The 16,369-nt window shown below is 51.7% G+C and overlaps 1 protein-coding gene across 3 annotated transcripts in view; it reads right to left on the reverse strand.

Moving 5' to 3' along the window:
* Positions 1 to 16,369, reverse strand: part of CA5A (carbonic anhydrase 5A) — a 53,643-nt gene that overhangs the window by 17,149 nt on the left and 20,125 nt on the right. For all 3 annotated transcript variants that reach the window (XM_054668557.2, XM_009431405.5, XM_523486.9), the window contains exons 3-5: positions 6,221 to 6,339; positions 3,858 to 3,953; positions 3,345 to 3,407 (exon numbers count right to left, since the gene is read on the reverse strand). In XM_054668557.2, the coding sequence (XP_054524532.1) occupies positions 3,345 to 3,407; positions 3,858 to 3,953; positions 6,221 to 6,339 (278 nt within the window). The remainder of the gene's footprint in view (positions 1 to 3,344; positions 3,408 to 3,857; positions 3,954 to 6,220; positions 6,340 to 16,369) is intronic.

The raw sequence follows: 16,369 nt of genomic DNA on the forward strand, positions 1-16,369 counted from the left end.
ATTTTAACCTTAGTGATTGGGCTGGTGGATTTTCGTTTCGTGACGGGCAGCAGCAGCCTGTGCCTTCCACAGCAGATGTGTGTGTGTGAGTGTTGGCCACAGCTGGGCCTTAAACTCAACTGCACATTTCACCAAGAACCAGACATGCTCCTTATTCCATTACATGGTGAGAATGCTGCTCTAGTGTGGATTTTTTTTTTTTTTTTTTTGGAGACGGATTCTTGAGCTGTCACCTAGACTGGAGTGCAGTGGCATGATCTCGGCTCACTGCAACCTCCGTCTCCTGGGTTCAAGCGATTCTCCTGCCTCAGCCTCCTGAGTAGCTGGGATTACAGGAGTGTGCCACAATACCCAGCTAATTTTTGTATTTTTAGTAGAGACGGGGTTTTGCCATGTTGGCCAGGCTGGTCTTGAACTCCTGACCTCAGGTGATCGATTCACCTCAGTCTCCCTGAGTGCTGGGGTTACAGGTGTGAGCCACCATACCTGGGCTACTGTGGATGTTTAATATCTCCATTTCACAGGCGAGGAAGCTGAGGCTCAGAGGTGCGCAGCTCAGGAGTGGTGGATCTGGGCTCTGAACCCAGGAGTCCAACTGTGGGGCTCTCTGATACACTGTGCTGTGGGAGAAGCTCCCAGAAGTCCTAGGCTAGGAGCCTCTAGGTGAGAGGGTTGTTCAAGTCTCTTCCCATTCCCTGGCCCATGAAGCACAGACTCTTGCCCCCAAGGCTGGGCCTTTTACCTTCTAAGGTCTTTTTTTTTTTTTTTTGAGATGAGTCTCGCTGTGTCACTCGGCCTGGAGTGTAGTGGCACAATCTCAGCTCGCTGCAACCTCCACCTCCCAGATTCAAGCAATTCTCCTGCCTCAGCCTCCCGAGTAGCTGGGATTACAGGCACCCGCCACCATGCCTGGCTAATTTTTGTAGTTTTAGTAGAGATGGGCTTTCCCCATGTTGGCCAGGCTGGTCTTGAACTCCTCACCTAAGGTCGTCTGCCTGCTTTGGCCTCCCAAAGTGTTAGCATTACAGGCGTGAGCCACCGCACCCAGCCTCTTAAGGTCTTTTAATTTCTCAAAGGTCTAACTCGGGCAGGTGCGGTGGTTCACGCCTGTAATCCCAGCAATTTGGGAGGCCAAGGTGGGCAGATCACTTGAGGTCAGGAGTTTGAGACCAGCTGGCCAACATGGTGAAACCCCATCTCTACGAAAAATACAAAAATTAGCCAGGCATGGTGGTGGGCGCCGGTACTTCCAGCTACTCAGGAGGTTGAGGCAGGAGAATCACTTGAACCTGGAAGGCGGAGGTTGCAGTGAGCCGAGGTCGCGCCATTGCACTCCAGCCTGGGCAACAGAGCGAGATTTTATCTCAAAAAAAAAAAAAAAAAAAGAGTCTAACTCTTTATTTTCAGCTGAGGGGATGAGCCCAGAGATCAGCATCAGGACCAGAGCTCAGTCCGCGGTGGCACTTCCTCCCCTGTCCCGGGCATCATTCCTCCCCTGTGGTTTGCCTAGAAAATTCTGACTTACCCCATGGAGAAGAAATGCTCCAGAACCTTCCCCGGGAGGAAAACAGCCCTTGGGTAAAGGGTCCTTCACAGCCAGCTCTTTTCTTTCCCACCAAGAGGTGGGACCACCTGGTGTGGGAGGTGGAGGCTGGCTGGGAAAACAACCCCTGCCCAGGTTTCCTCTGGCTGTGGAGCCGCGTGGAGGAAGAGGATGGGGCGTCAGAGCTCTCAGAACCGTGGCCTTGTGAAGTTCCTGAGCAGGCAGATGGGGCGGCAGGGGGTGATCTGGTCCCAGTCCCAGGAGGCCGCCCCGAAGCCAGCATCAAGGCGAAGGCCACGTACAGATCAAACGGCTCCTTGAACCGCGAGGAAGGGCTGGTCCCAGCTCCATCTGGACCAGCCCTCACCATTGTTAACACAGGTTGAAGCCTCATCCGTCCGCACATGTGAGGCTTGCGTTGACTCCTTCTGCCCTGGAATTCTTTTGTCTGCTGCTGAATAAATAAACTACATTTCTTTGGAATTTCTCCTTCTCCCTCAAAGCCTTTTCTCAGCTGATCTTGGAGAAAGGCGACACTGTTGTCCCCACCATCTTTTCGAGCTGCGCTGGATACAGGGAAGCCTATGGATCGCTGGGCGGAGAGCTGCGGTTTGGGCAGGTTTCTCTCCGCCCTTGGGCTTGGGGTCGGACAGGGACTGTTCAAGGAGAGTGCTGGGTGGTACATGAGTCAACATTCTTAAATGTTATTAGTTAGGGATTTGAGGTTTTTGTTTCAATCTGTTTTAAAACAAACTTTATCATTAGTGACTACCATCACCCAGGACAAGGCTAAAAATTTTTCGAGCTAATCAATTTAAAGAAAAATATTAAGTAGGCTGGGCGCGGTGATTCACGCCTGTAATCCCAGCACCTTGGGACGCCAAGGCGGGCGGATCACCTGAAGTCAGCAGTTTGAGACCAGCCTGGCCAACATGGTGAAACCCCGTCTCTACTAAAAATACAAAAATTAGCTGGGTATGGTGGCGCACACCTATTGTCCCAGCTGCATGGGAGGCTGAGGCAAGAGAATTGCTTGAACCCGGGAGGCGGAGGTTGCAGTGAGCCAAGATCGCGCCACTGCGTTCCAGCCTGAGTGACAGAGGGAGACTCCTCGAAAAAATAAAAAAGAAAAGAAAAGAAAAATATTCAGTAGAAAGTTGTCCCATTGGCAGGCAGATATGTCAAACATCTTCAGGATCTTGCCTGCATGGCTGAATTTTGGGAACTTCTGTTGAGCTCAACACCCTTATTTTATGGAGGAGGAAACAGGGTCCCAGAGCAGTGGTGATGCATTCGAAGTCAGAGAGAGCTAGCTGTGGACACACGAGCATCAACCCTGCGGAATCCCATTTCCAGAACTGGAACCACAGCCCCTTGGCGGGGCTCTTTCCACTACGCCATTTCTTTTTCCTTGCACATGAATCGCTGCACTAAACAATTTTGCTTGTCAGATTATACTGATTTCTTTCTTTTCTTTTCTTTTCTTTTTTTTTTTGAGATTGGATTTCACTCTTGTCACCCAGGCTGGAGTGCAACGACACGATCTCAGCTCACTGCAACCTCCACCTCTGGGTTCAAACGATTCTCCTGCCTCAGCCTCCTGAGTAGCTGGGATTGCAGGCATGTGCCACCGCACCCAGCTAGTTTTGTATTTTTAGTGGAGACCGGGTTTCTCCATGTTGGTCAGGCTGGTCTCGAACTCCCAACCTCACGTGATCCACCTGCCTCAGCCTCCCAAAGTGCTGGGATTACAGGCATGAGCCTCCGCGCCCGGCCTGCTGATTTCAAATATGCAGCTTACCTTATGTTTTATTTCCGGCAAGATGTCCACCAGCCTCTGCAGCATCTGATGATGGGCCCCGAGCTGCATGGCAGACAAAGGAGGGGTTAGCTGAAAAGGCAGTGGAAGGGGGGGGGAAGCTCACTCCACTGTAAATACACCACGTTTTAAAAGCAATCCTAGGCCAGGTGCGGTGGCTCATGCCTGTGATCCTAGCACTTTGGGAGGCCGAGGTGGGCGGATCATCTAAGGTCAGGAGTTCGAAACCAGCCTGGCCAATATGGTGAAACCCTGTCTCTACTAAAAATACAAAAATTAGCTGGGTGTGGTGGCACACTCCTATAGTCCCAGCTACTGGGGAGGCTGAGGCAGGAGAATCACTTGAACCCAGGAGGTGGAGGTTGCAATGAGCCGAGACTGTGCCACTGCACTCCAGCCTGTGTGACACAGCGAGTCCTGTCTCAAAAAAAAAAAGCAATCCTAATGATGGATCACCACTTTCTTCATTAGATCTACACCCGAGCAAGTGATTACCTTTAAAAACACGCCTATCACAGCCAAACCATTCTCTCCCACGACAGCTTCCTTGTAATTTTGGTATTTCACAGAATTCCAGTGAACTAAATGTAGCTGAAACACAATGGAAAGAGAACTTAAATTGATCAGCAAGAAATAGTCAGACAGTCACTTCCCCTTCTGAATGGCTGACCTATGTGTCCACTTAATCATAATGAAATGGCCAGGCGCGGTGGCTCACACCTGTAATCCCAGCACTTTGGAAGGTGGAGGCGGGTGGATCACAAGGTCAGGAGATCAAGACCATGCTGGCTAACATGGTGAAATCCTGTCTCTACTAAAAATACAAAAAAAAAATCAGCTGGGCGTGGTGGCGGGAGCCTGTAGTCCCAGGTACTCAGGAGGCTGAGGCAGGAGAATGGTGTGAACCCAGGAGGTAGAGCTTGCAGTGAGCTGAGATTGTGCCACTGCACTCCAGCCTGGGTGACAGAGCGAGACTCCATCTCAAAAAAAAAAAAAAAAAGAACTAAGTTGTTGCAGCCAGATGTGTAAGATCCCAGCACCAGCAGCACCTCTGAGCTCCCAGGCCCTTGACGAAGCCACAGGAAGGAACAGCCTCAGTCTTCCTGGTGGGGGGAAAAAGGAGAGGATCATGTTAACCTCATCCAATAGAAATGGGTGGTTTCATTATTTTCTACTTCCTAGTTATCCTTGGACAAGAATTACCAGAAGAAACTCAGGCCTCGGCTGGGCGCGGTGGCTCACGCCTATAATCTCAGCACTCTGGGAGGCCGAGGTGGGTGGATCACGAGGTCAGGAGTTCAAGACCAGCCTGGCCAAGATGGTGAAACCCCGACCCTACTAAAACTACAAAAATTAGCCAGGCGCAGTGGCAGGTGCCTGTAATCCCAGCTACTCAGGAGGCTGAGGCAGGAGAATCACTTGAACCTGGGCAGCAGAGGTTGCAGTGAGCCAAGATCGCGAGATAGCGCCACTGCACTCCAGCCTGGGCAACAGAGTGATACTCAGTCTCAAAAACAAATAAATAAATAAATAAAATATCTGTTCATCAAAAACAAAGTTGCAGATAGAGATACTAAAATAAAAGTCATGTTGTTAAATGAAAGGAAGCACACAGAAGCCATTGTTGTGCTCATTCTTGGAACAATTTATAAATATGTGTATGATGATGACGATAGATATCACTCCCTATTTATAAAATGTCCGGAGGTCATCTCTGGGTGTGCGATTACAAGCAATTTTCATTTTTTGGTTTGGGTGGATTCTAGTTCCACATTAACTACAGCATTACTTTCATAACAACAACAAGTTCAAAAAACAGAAAGAGTCCTCAGCTTGAAAAAGCATCAAAAAGTCAGGCGAGTGGGTGAGCAGAGGTGTGATAACGTGAATACGGCAAAAATGATCATCACAGGACTGACACGTCAAACTTGTAGATTCTTCTCGTTCATTTCTTTTCATTTTTTCATATGTTGCAAAAATTTCATAATAAAATATTTGGTGAAATCTATAAGGCATCACTTATCACCCAAAAAAACTACAAAAACCAATTCCCAACACTGATCTGCACTGATTTTCTCTACTGACTCCCACTTTGGAAGGTTGAAAATAAGACTGCTTTAAGAAGATGATCTTGGCCGGGTACGGTGGCTCACGCCTGTTATCCTAGCACTTTGGGAGGCTGAGGTGGGTGGATCACTTGAGGTCAGGAGTTCGATACCAGCCTGGCCAACATGGCAAAACCCCATCTCTACTAAAAATACAAAAATTAGCAGGGCCTGGTGGCACGCACCTGTAATCCCAGCTACTCGGGAGGCTGAGGCAGGAGAATCGCTTGAGCCTGGGAGACGGAGGTTGTGGTGAGCCAAGATTGCACCAATGCACTCCAGTCTGGGTGACAGAGTGAACCCTGTTTCAAAAAAAAAAACCAAAAACCAAAAAACAAACAAACAAACAAACAAAAGAAGATGATCTCTATTGCAAAGATGTTCAGCTTCTCAGCAGAGGGCCTTGTGGATTTGCTAGTCCTTACAGCTGCAAGCACACAGCTGAGTGAAGTGTGGCAAAGAGCTCAAGCTCTGACTTTGAATCCCGGCTGTCTGGCTTTGGCAAGTTCCATAACCATTCAGAACCTCAGTCCCTTCTTCCGTTAAATGAGAGAACTTACAGTGCCTTCTTCGTAGGAGAGGGGTGTGACTAAACGGGTGGGGCGGCCGACTGTTCTGGTTTGAGCACTGACAGTCCCAGGCCCCAGGAAATCCTTCACATCTGAGCGGCGGGCATGGCTTGTTCACCCCCCACCATAGAGCCGGAGACATAGAAAGTGTGCAGATATGTGCTGTTAGGCCACGTCTACAAACCTCTGCGGGGTACGTGTGGCCGTCCACTGTGTGCTCTGAGCCCCCCTCGTTCACTGCTCCCCAGTGGAAGTGAAATTGCTTCAGTCTGTAGTGGTTTTCCAAGGGCCCACCACTAATTCCTGGAAATAAAGGCAGCGAGACGTGTGTGTCATTTTGTTTGTTGAGCTGTGGTGTTACCTGAGGCATTGTCTACATTAGGGTTATATGAGTTCACTCGCAAGGGGTTGCTGTATGGTTGAAGTGACAAGCCAAAGGTGGGCTCCATGAAAGGTGGGCTCTGTCTGTCCCATTCACTCTGCCCCCCGCCAGCCCAGCGCCTGCCCAGAGGTTCACAGTAAATGTGGAATGAAGGCAGGGTCCCAGTGCTGCCACTGGCTGGTGGTGAGGGCCTCAACTCCCTGCAGGCAGAAATCAGTAAAGAACGTTTCTGTGATGCCTGCCTGTCCTATAAGATTTCCAGACTTTAATTAAAAAAAAAGGTGTCTTCCAAATATTTTTTAAAAGCAGCTTAAATCCTATCACCAAATAACATTATAAAATAACACACAATGAGCAAAGTTTTTGTTTTGTTTTGTTTTGTTTTATTTTATTTTAAGACAGAATCTTACTCTATTGCCCAGGCTGGAGTACAATGGCATGATCTCAGCTCACTGCAACCTCCACCTCTGGGTTCTAGTGATTCTCCTGCCCTAGCCTCCTGAGTAGCTGGGATTATAGGCATGTGCCACCAGGCCAAGCCAATTTTTGTATTTTAAGTAGAGACGGGGTTTCACCATGTTGGCCAGGCTGGTCTCAAACTCCTGATCTCAGGTGATCCACCCGCCTCTGCCTCCCAAACTGCTGGGATGACAGGTGTGAGCCACCGCTCCTGGGTGAGCAAGGTCTTTAAATAAGCAGACCCTGAGCTATAGCATCAGTCCTGATCTCTGGCAGTCCCTGCTTAATCTAGGCCCACCACAGGGCCAGCTTTTATTGGAACACTCCTTCCTTCCTAAGTCACCCTAAACACTCACCTTGGAGTCAGCACTCTCTACCTGCAGGCCTCGGGGTGCCCCTCTCCATGGCACAGTGCCAGGTGTGGCCTCCCAGGAGCTTGCTTCTCCTGACATGTGGGGCTCAGCCATAAGCATCGCTAGCTGAGGCCTCTGGCTCCGGCCCCCAGAGTCATGGCTGCCGTTCCCACGTGCAGGTAGTGCTGGGAGTCTGCCTTTTAACGAGCTCCCCAGGGGTTCGGATGTGGGTGGCTTCTCCTCTGTCTAAGCACTTTGTCACTAACAGATTTCCATCAGCAGCTGCTACAAATGGGGTACCTGTTCCACACGTTTTCACTGAAAGCAGCACAGCGTGCTCCTGGGATGGCTGGGCAAGGCTGGAAGGTGCCGGCAGAACTGGAGCACTGATCCCGAATTCGGGGTGGCCCGAGTGCCTCCCATAGCTGTGGAGGAGCCTCGTGTCACCCGCCTTGCTCATCTCACCTCCCGCTGTGGCAAAAGCCAGGAAAGCACTGAGCACGTGATGAATGCCTTGGGGAGCTTGACATTGCTGACTCCTGGTGGTTTCCCGACACCAAAAGTACTTGGGCTGGGCGTGGTGGCTCACACCTGTACTCCTAGCGCTTTGGGAGGCCCAGGCGGGCGGATCACTTGAGGTCAGGAGTTAGAGACCAGCCTGGCCAACGTGGTGTAACCCATCTCTACTGAAAATACAAAAATTAGCTGGGTGTGGTGGCAGGTGCCTGTAATCCCAGCTACTCAGGAGGCTGAGGCAGGAGAATTGCTTGAACCTGGGAGGCGGAGGTTGCAGTGAGCTGAGAACGTGCCACTGTACTCCAGACTGGGCGACAGAGTGAGAATCAGTCTCAAAAAAAAAAAAAAAAATGAATCATAGTTGGAGGCACCAAGGTGTAAACTGGAAAATGGAAAATGGATTTGGCTTTAGTCCAGTCAGGGGCTAGGCAAGTGCTGGACCAAGCCACAGAGCTGCTCACTGCCCCTCTTCACTCAAAATCTCAGTGCTGGTCTGGAGCAACCTCAGAGTCATATCTAGTTTTAAAACTCTACCATTATGAGCAAGTCTTCTATTCTCCTTAAATATACACAGATGAATTACATCTCAATTTTTAAAAATACACAGAAAGAGTCCTTCCCACAATAAGCACATAAAATCACTTTGTTAGGCCAGGCACAGTGGCTCACGCCTGTAATTCTAGCACTTTGGGAGGCCAAGGCGGGCGTATCACTTGAGGTCAGGTGTTCGAAACCAGCCTGGCCAACATGATAAAACCTCATCTCTACTAAAAATACACAAAATTAGCCAGGTGTGTTGGTGGGTGCCTGTAATCCCAGCTACTTGGGAGGCTGAGGCAGGAGAATCGCTTGAACCTGGGGGGTGGAGGTTGCAGTGAGCCGAGATTGCGCCAATGCACTTCAGCCTGGGCGATAGAGCGAGACTCTGTCTCAAAAACAAAACACAGGCATGAGCCACCGTGTCTGGCCTCCAAAACACAATCTAAGGAACTTACAGAACCACAAAATGAGAGCACGGTGAGCTCTGTGCTCGCTTCTGCCTCAGCCTGTGTCCGTGGTGGAAAGGGGGTTTGCAGTCCACCAGCCCCAGCAGCATCAAAGTGCATTGATTGGTGGCTGAGGGTGGAGCCTGCCAGGGGGTCTGCCTCTCGCTCTTGGGACGGGCTCACTCATGATAAGTTTACTGTGTGGAAATTCACACATGTCTGTATCATCTCTTCTAGAATAGAAATGCCTAGAAGGCAGGGATGATGGATGCTTCATGGACAAATCAGACTGGACCCAGCCTGGTAGATGCCATTTGTAAGACTGAGTTAAGTCCCATCCAGTTGCACTCTTAGGACAGAGGCTGTTTCTAGGCTGGGTGTGGTGGCTCAAGCCTGTAATCCCAGCACTTTGGGAGGCCAAGGTAGGCGGATCACCCAAGGTCAGGAATTCAAGACCAGCCTGACCAACATGGTCAAACCCCACCTCTACTAAAAATACAAAAAATTAGCCAGGTGTGGTGGCAGGTGCCTGTAATCCCAGCTACTTGGGAGGCTGAGGCAGGAGAATTGCTTGAACTTGGCAGGCGGAGGTTGCAGTGAGCCGAGATCGCACCACTGCACTCCAGCCTGGGCAACAAGAGCGAAACTCTGTCTCAAAACAAACAAACAAACAAACAAAAACGGCTGTTTCCGTCTGGACCATCACTGTATCAACAGGACTTAGTGCAGGAAGGGGTCATCGAAGGCACACAACGAACCCTCACGGGATGAATTAATACAGGAATGAATGGGATTAGTCGGTTCACTGATTTATTCATCGAATCACTCGGTTGGTAAGCAGCTCTGTGTGTTACAGTGGAATCGAGCCTTTCCCACGGCAGTTTGGGAACTGCCTGGGATCTCTAGGAAAGTCCACAGAACATAGAAATAGTTAAAGACCTGGATTTGCAACTCAACTCTGCTTCTAACTTGCTGTGTGACCCTGGGCAAGTAGCTTAGCCTCTCTGAGCCTAAGCCTCTCTACCTGTTAAATGAGAAGGGCGGGCAGGATAAATGGAGACAAGGCAGGAAGCATTTTGTAAAGTGTTGTCTGATGATGGCAGTGGTGGTGATTGCACATCGCACACCCTTCAGGGGCTCTGCAGCTTCGTCTGTGTAAAGAGAGTTACTACACGTTTCTCCTGGTCCCAGCTCAAGCACCCTAGGGTTCTACGTAGGCACATAAATAGGGTTCCAAAGAGAGCGACGCCAACTGCATGAGGCATAAGTCCACTGACAGCCGATGCCTGCCGGATCCCCACCCACAAAACCTAGTAGAAAAGTCACCCTCCAGACTGTGGCCAACCAACAAGGGCCAGGAACGGGAGCTGCTGGGACCGGAAGGGACTTGTGAGCCCTGAGCCTCTGCAGGATAAGTTGCTGTGCTAACTCTGGGGCTAGAAGACTTTCCCAAGGGTTTCCAGCAGGGCTGGAGCCCACAGGCATCTCTTCATCCTTCCCGACCCCGAGCTGTCCCAGAATTATTATTATTATTCTTTTTTTGAGACGGAGTTTCACTCTGTCGCACAGGCTGGAATGCGGTGGCGTGATCTCAGCTCACTGCAACCTCCACCTCCCGGGTTCAAGAGATTCTCCTGCCTCAGCCTCCCAAGTAGCTGGGACTACAGGTGCGCACCACCACACCCGGCTATTTTTTTTTTTTTTTTGTATTTTTAGTAGAGACGGGGTTTCACCATGTTGGCCAGGATGATCTCGATCTCCTGACCTCATGATCCGCCCGCCTTGGCTTTCCAAAGTGCTGGGATTACAGACGTGAGCCACTGTGCCCAGCCTGTCACAGAATTCTTTACTGCAGCAGCCTCTGATAGGCTGGATCCCCCGCCTCTCTACTCACTGGAGTAAGAGACAAGTCAGCCCTTTCCAATCTGCCTCCTGAGGGGAACCATGGGGCCCTCGGGACATGCGGCCCCTCCTCAGGCTGGCTCGGGGCATCTGCACGCCTGTACCTGAACAAGGGACTTGCTTGAAACGGCGGCCACCCTGGGCTGGGGACCAAGCACGCTCAGGGGAAAACCCAAAAAGGCTAATGTGTCTCACTGGCTCTATGATACGCAAATGAGGAGGGAAGCGAAACGTTCGTTCTTCTAAGAGGATAACTGCAAAGGAAGGCTGGGCCGCTGCGTTTTCGGGAACAGCAGGTGCAGGGGCCGATGGATCACTCGGGCTGGGCTGGAGCGGCCCCTGGTGGCAGTTCGGTGAAGAGCAACGTGGCCCGCGCGGGGCGCACGCATTTCAGGAAGACACAGAGGCCTTTTTACTGAAAATGCCAGCGGGTGTGGATTCCACAGGCTCCTCTTCAGCATCAGTCTAGTGTGGGATTCATACACCTTGAGCCTCTTTCAAGGTGAAACAGAGAATCTCACTGCAAATTTTAAATCCCACTGTAAATTCCGAAATTAGACCTGCGCCGCGAAGACCGCCCACTAGCAAAATGCCAAGCGTATTTCTTTAAAAACTGGAAAGCCGTGTTTCGTTGCTCTTCCTGTAGACAACACAGCATGGGGTCAGGAGTGGGGTCTGGAGTCGGACGCACGTTCAGAAGCTGGGGTCACTTCTCCCAAACCGTGTGCAGTCGGACGCACGTTCAGAAGCTGGGGCCACCACTCCCAAACTGTGTGCTCTAGGTCCAGCTTTTGCACCCCTTCTAGCCTCAGTTTCCCCATCTGTAAAGTGCGGATGATCCTTGAACCCCCACCATAGGACTGCTATTACGGTTAAGTCACATGGGAAATACGAAGTCCTTAGCACAACACTTGACGTAAAGGAAGCACTCTAAAACAAACAAACAAACAAACAAACAAAAAACAACGAACTGGAAGCCACTGAAGCCTTCATGGGGTGAAACAGCTGATTAAGGGGCAAAGGCTCTCGCTAGCCAGGTTCTGCCGTGTCCCGGGCACCACGCATCCTGTCCATGAGCTCACGTCGTTGTCGTGACGGAGAAGGCTTGGTGCGTACCAGAGTGCAGCGGAGGAGCTGGCGTTCGCTGGGCACCTGCTACCTGCTGGGCATTGCGAGGTAATGTTTTTATGTTCCTCCCAGGATGAACTCCTCACAATGGCCCTACAGAGCAGGTCCTGTGAGTCCAACTTTGAGATGAGGAAATTGAGACGCAGAGAGGTTCGGTCACCTGCCCCAGTTTAGCCGGCAACCTCACCCAGGTCTGACGGTCCAGGCCCTCAGCTTTTGTAGTAGGGTTCAGGCCAAACTCTGCTACTTGCCTTGCCAGTAAAGTTAGGGACCCAATTTAAGGCTGCAGACCTGGATAAAATAATCTCAAAGTGACTTCTTTTTTTTTTAGGTGGAGTCTCACTCTGTTACCCAGGCTGGAGCGCGGTGGGGTGCTCTTGGCTCACTTCAACCTCTGCCTCCCAAGTTCCAGTGATTCTCCTGCCTCAGCCTCCTGAGTTGCTGGGACTACAGACATGTGTTACCACACCCCACTAATTTTTGTTTTTGTTTCTTTGAGATGGAGCCTTGCTGTCACCTAGGCTGGAGTGCAATGGCCAGATCTTGGCTCACTGCAACCTCCACCTCCTGAGCTCAAGCGATTCTCTCACCTCTGCTTCCCGAGTAGCTGGGATTATAGGCACCCACCAGCATGCCCAGCTGATTTTTGTATTTTTAGTAGAGACGGGGTTTCACCATGTTGGCCAGGCTGGTCTTGAACTCTTGACCTCAAGTGATCTGCCACCTCAGCCTCCCAAAGTGCTGGGATTACAAGCATGAGCCACTGTGCCCAGCCTAAAGTGACTTTTCATAATGACAATACAATGTCAGGGTATTCTCCTTAATCAAAAAAAAAAAAAAAAAAAAAAAAAAAAAAAGGCAAGCCCAATTCACGAAAAGCGGTCTTTAAGCTGCCAGCCCCCATCCCCCGGACTCTGCTATCAGCAGGGCTGGTCCACCGGGCAGCACTGGCCACTGTTGCCTCAGCGTTCTGTGTAAGCAGGTGCGTCAGAACCGGCTCATGGAGATATAATTGAACGATTGCCTCAGCGCGTGCCAGACTCTCCAAACATAATAACAGATGACGTTTGGGGCCGGCTCCAGGCTGTGACGTGCTGGCCCCAGAGAATATTGTCTCTGCTATTACAACAGATGCTGTTAATAGCCATCTATTTGTAGTTCGGGGCTTTTACCAAGATGAGCAGGCTTTTGGCAGGCACGGGTTGTTTGAAGGCTTAAAATGAGTACACGAGAAGTTTGAGATGTTCTAATTACTGGAAATTTCAAATACCATGATGCTGCAAAGGACCGGCCTGCTTCCGGTGCCACTCTGGGAGGTAGTGCACGTTCCCAAGCTGTAAAGGGTGACGGCTGAGGGCTTCTGTGTGCCACCTCCCCAGGCAGGCAGGGGCCGCAGCCACTGCAAGCCCCTGCCCACAGAACTCCGCGACGATGGAACCTAGACTGCTCCCTGGAAGTTAGCCTCTGAGACCATCACATACTGGCACTGGTTTGAAAGCCAGGCAAATGTGGGCTCCAATCCTGGCTTCACATGGTGGGGCTTTGCAAGTTGTTTTATAGGTCTGTGGCCCAGACTAGACGTTTGTAAAAGGATAATGATGCCTACTTCAGGGGCCCATGGCAAGGATTGAGTACTGTGATGCTTACAAAGTGGCTCCCTAACAGTCCCTGGCACGCAGTGAGAGCTCAAATAATGGTAGCCACTTACTATTATTATGACTGGTGTTATTGTTATTATTAAAATTACTGTCATCGCCCAGGCACGGTGGCTCACACCTGTAATCCCAGCACTTTGGGAGGCTGAGGCGGGCAGATCACTTGAGGTCAGACGTTTGAGACCAGCCTGGGCAACATGGTGAAACCCCGTCTCTACTAAAAATACAAAAATTAGCTGGGCGTGGTGGCACGTGACTGTACTCCCAGCTACTTGGGAGGCGGAGGTGAGAGAATCGCTTGAACCCGGGAGATGGAGGTTGCAGTGAGCTGAGATCGTGTCACTGCACTCCAGCCTGGGCGACAGAGGGAGACTCCATCTTAATAAATAAATAAACAATAAAATAAAATAAAATTGCTGTCATCACTGCCATCGCCATTATCTCACTACAGCAGAGATCCGCAGTCCCCTGAAACAGATACCACGAGTCTCAAGGTAAGACCTGCATGTAAAGACGTCGAAAGATAAATATGTCTTAAGAACACGTCCATGAGAAAGGGCTTTGCCAGCCATGCAAGCATAAAAGAAGAAAAGTCCCTCATTCATGCGAAAACACCCACTGAGTCTCTCCCGCGTGCCGGGCACCACGCTCAGTACGGGGGACAGAGGGAGGAGGCTCTGGGCTCAGACTTGCCCTCGCAGAGCGTGGAATCCAGGAGGGGCAGACGGTGGTAGAGATAAAAAGCTGTGTGTCTGAGAGGTGAGGGCGCGGGCTTTGGGGCCCTAAACTTGCTTGGGACGCCCAGGAGGGCCCCCGTGGAAGCGGCGTTTCAGTGGAGCCCTGAAGATGGGTTTCTATTTGTCAGGTGAAGATAATGGCGGCTCCAGGGAGAAAGGGACGACCAGCGGAAAGGACCCTGGTGAGAGCAGCCACCACGACGGAACAGGCGGAAGCACCAGCCGGCAAAGGCACTGTCAGGGGCAGCAGGAGATGGGATTAGAGGGGCAACAGGGTCGGCGCCGGTGGTGGCGAAAGGAAGGGAGGCCTTCGCCAACAAACCCCAACATAGTTTTTTTTTTTTTGAGACAGAGTCTCGCTCTGTCACCCAGGCTGGATGCAGTGGTACAATCTTGGCTCACTGCAGCCTCTGCCTCCTGGGTTCAAGCAATTCTGCCTCAGCCTCCTGTAGCTGGGATTACAGGCACGCACCACCACAACTGGCTAATTTTTGTATTATTACCAGAGACAGGGTTCCACCATGTTGGCCAGGCTGGTCTCAAACTCCTGACCTCAGGTGATCCACCTGCCTCGGCCTCCCAAAGTGCTGGAATTACAGGCTTGAGCCACCACACCTGGCCCATCAACAGGTTTTGAATGTTCCAGTCTTTATTTATTTTTTTTTTTTGAGTCAGGGGTCTCATTCTGTCACCCAGGCTGGAGTGCAGTGGTGTGATCATGGCTCACTGCAGCCTCAACCTCCTGGGCACAAGCCATCCTCCCCTCTCTGCCTCCTGAGTAGCTGGGACCACCATGCCCGGCTAATTTTTTTTACAAGACCACTGTTAAAAGCCCGGAAGAATCCTGCAGCTCGCTGTGGTGGGCTGTTTTGCGTGTGCTACAGTGTATTCAGCATTTGAGATGGAAAAGCCTCAGCATTCCTCTTCCGTGGGCCTCCACCGTAGCTCCTTTGAAATCTCTGCTCTTTCTCGCACCTTCCCATCTGAGTCTCTGTGCCGTGGCCCTCCCCTCCTCTCCAATACGAAGAGCCCACACTCAGCTTCCCTCCCTCCTCCTCCACCCCACACTGCCCGAGCACCTCACCTCCCAATGACTGACTCGTCCCCGGTCTTGCACACACCTGGGGAGCGTAGCTGGCCCGTCCTGCACACCAGCCTTGCAGGCTCGGTGAGTAGACCATCCTTGTCTGCTCTTGCCGGGTGCAGCCCTGTGTCGTGGCCCAAGGGGGGTCATCTGGGAGGGCATAAGGAAGCTTAAGTGACGTCCACCACGAGGAAGCGTAAGTGATGTCCACCACAGGAGGCGTGGGGAGCGGCGGCAGTGCGTTCATCCACTGTGCTTGACTTCATTTATTTCCCCCGTGACCTTTTCCCGGACTTCCTAGCTGGATCTCCGTGAGTGCCAGGGCTGGGTCTGGGAAGGGTCTGGGACCCAGCACATCACCTGGCACAGTCAGTGTCTGCTCAATATTTGCTGAGAGAAAACCGCAGCCACGTTACCAATTTACAATAGGAGCTTCTCGTACGGAGCAGAAGTGTGTTGTTGCCTGTGGCTTTGCAGGAGCTCCGAGCAGTGGCGAGAGGAAGTCACGGGTGACCATGGTAGGCATTACCGCCTGATGGGGTTGCTGGCTGGTCCTGAGCTCATCTCCGTCCATCTCCTGCATCCACAGTGATTTCTATTAAGTGCAGCTTTTCGTCAGGCAACCGCCAGCAGCACTGAGGGGTGGGATGATGGCAAATTGACCAAAACACTCAGGGGGTGCTAGCCACGCGGCGGGTGCAGATGCGGACCCCCAGCCCCACGAGCTTGGAGTGCCGTTCAGCCCCGCTGCACCCCCGTCTGTCTCCAAGGCTGAGGAACTGGGGTGGGAGGAGGAGGAGGCACAGAGCCGTCTGAACACAGCTAGAGCCACTCACTGGCCCCTGCAGGGAGGCAACGCAGTGGGGAAGCCAGCAGGGAGGGAAGGGGCAGTTGCAGTGGGTGGGCACGGGGGCTCAGCTACTGGCACAGAGCAACACGAGGGAACCACGGAGAGCAGGAGGGAGGACGCGAGGGCGGGCGCAGGGCGGGAGCACCGGGCGGTCCACAAGGTGGTCAGGACCTCAGCTGGCGGCTGGGCTTGGGAGGGGCTGGCATGGAGTCACGGGCCACCGTCCCCTAAGTGTTTCCCTAGGCAAGGTTCTCATTCCCCTCGTCAGGGGAGGGGACGGG

Source organism: Pan troglodytes, chromosome 18 (assembly GCF_028858775.2).
Source record: "Pan troglodytes isolate AG18354 chromosome 18, NHGRI_mPanTro3-v2.0_pri, whole genome shotgun sequence".
NCBI classification, from domain to species: Eukaryota; Metazoa; Chordata; class Mammalia; order Primates; family Hominidae; genus Pan; species Pan troglodytes.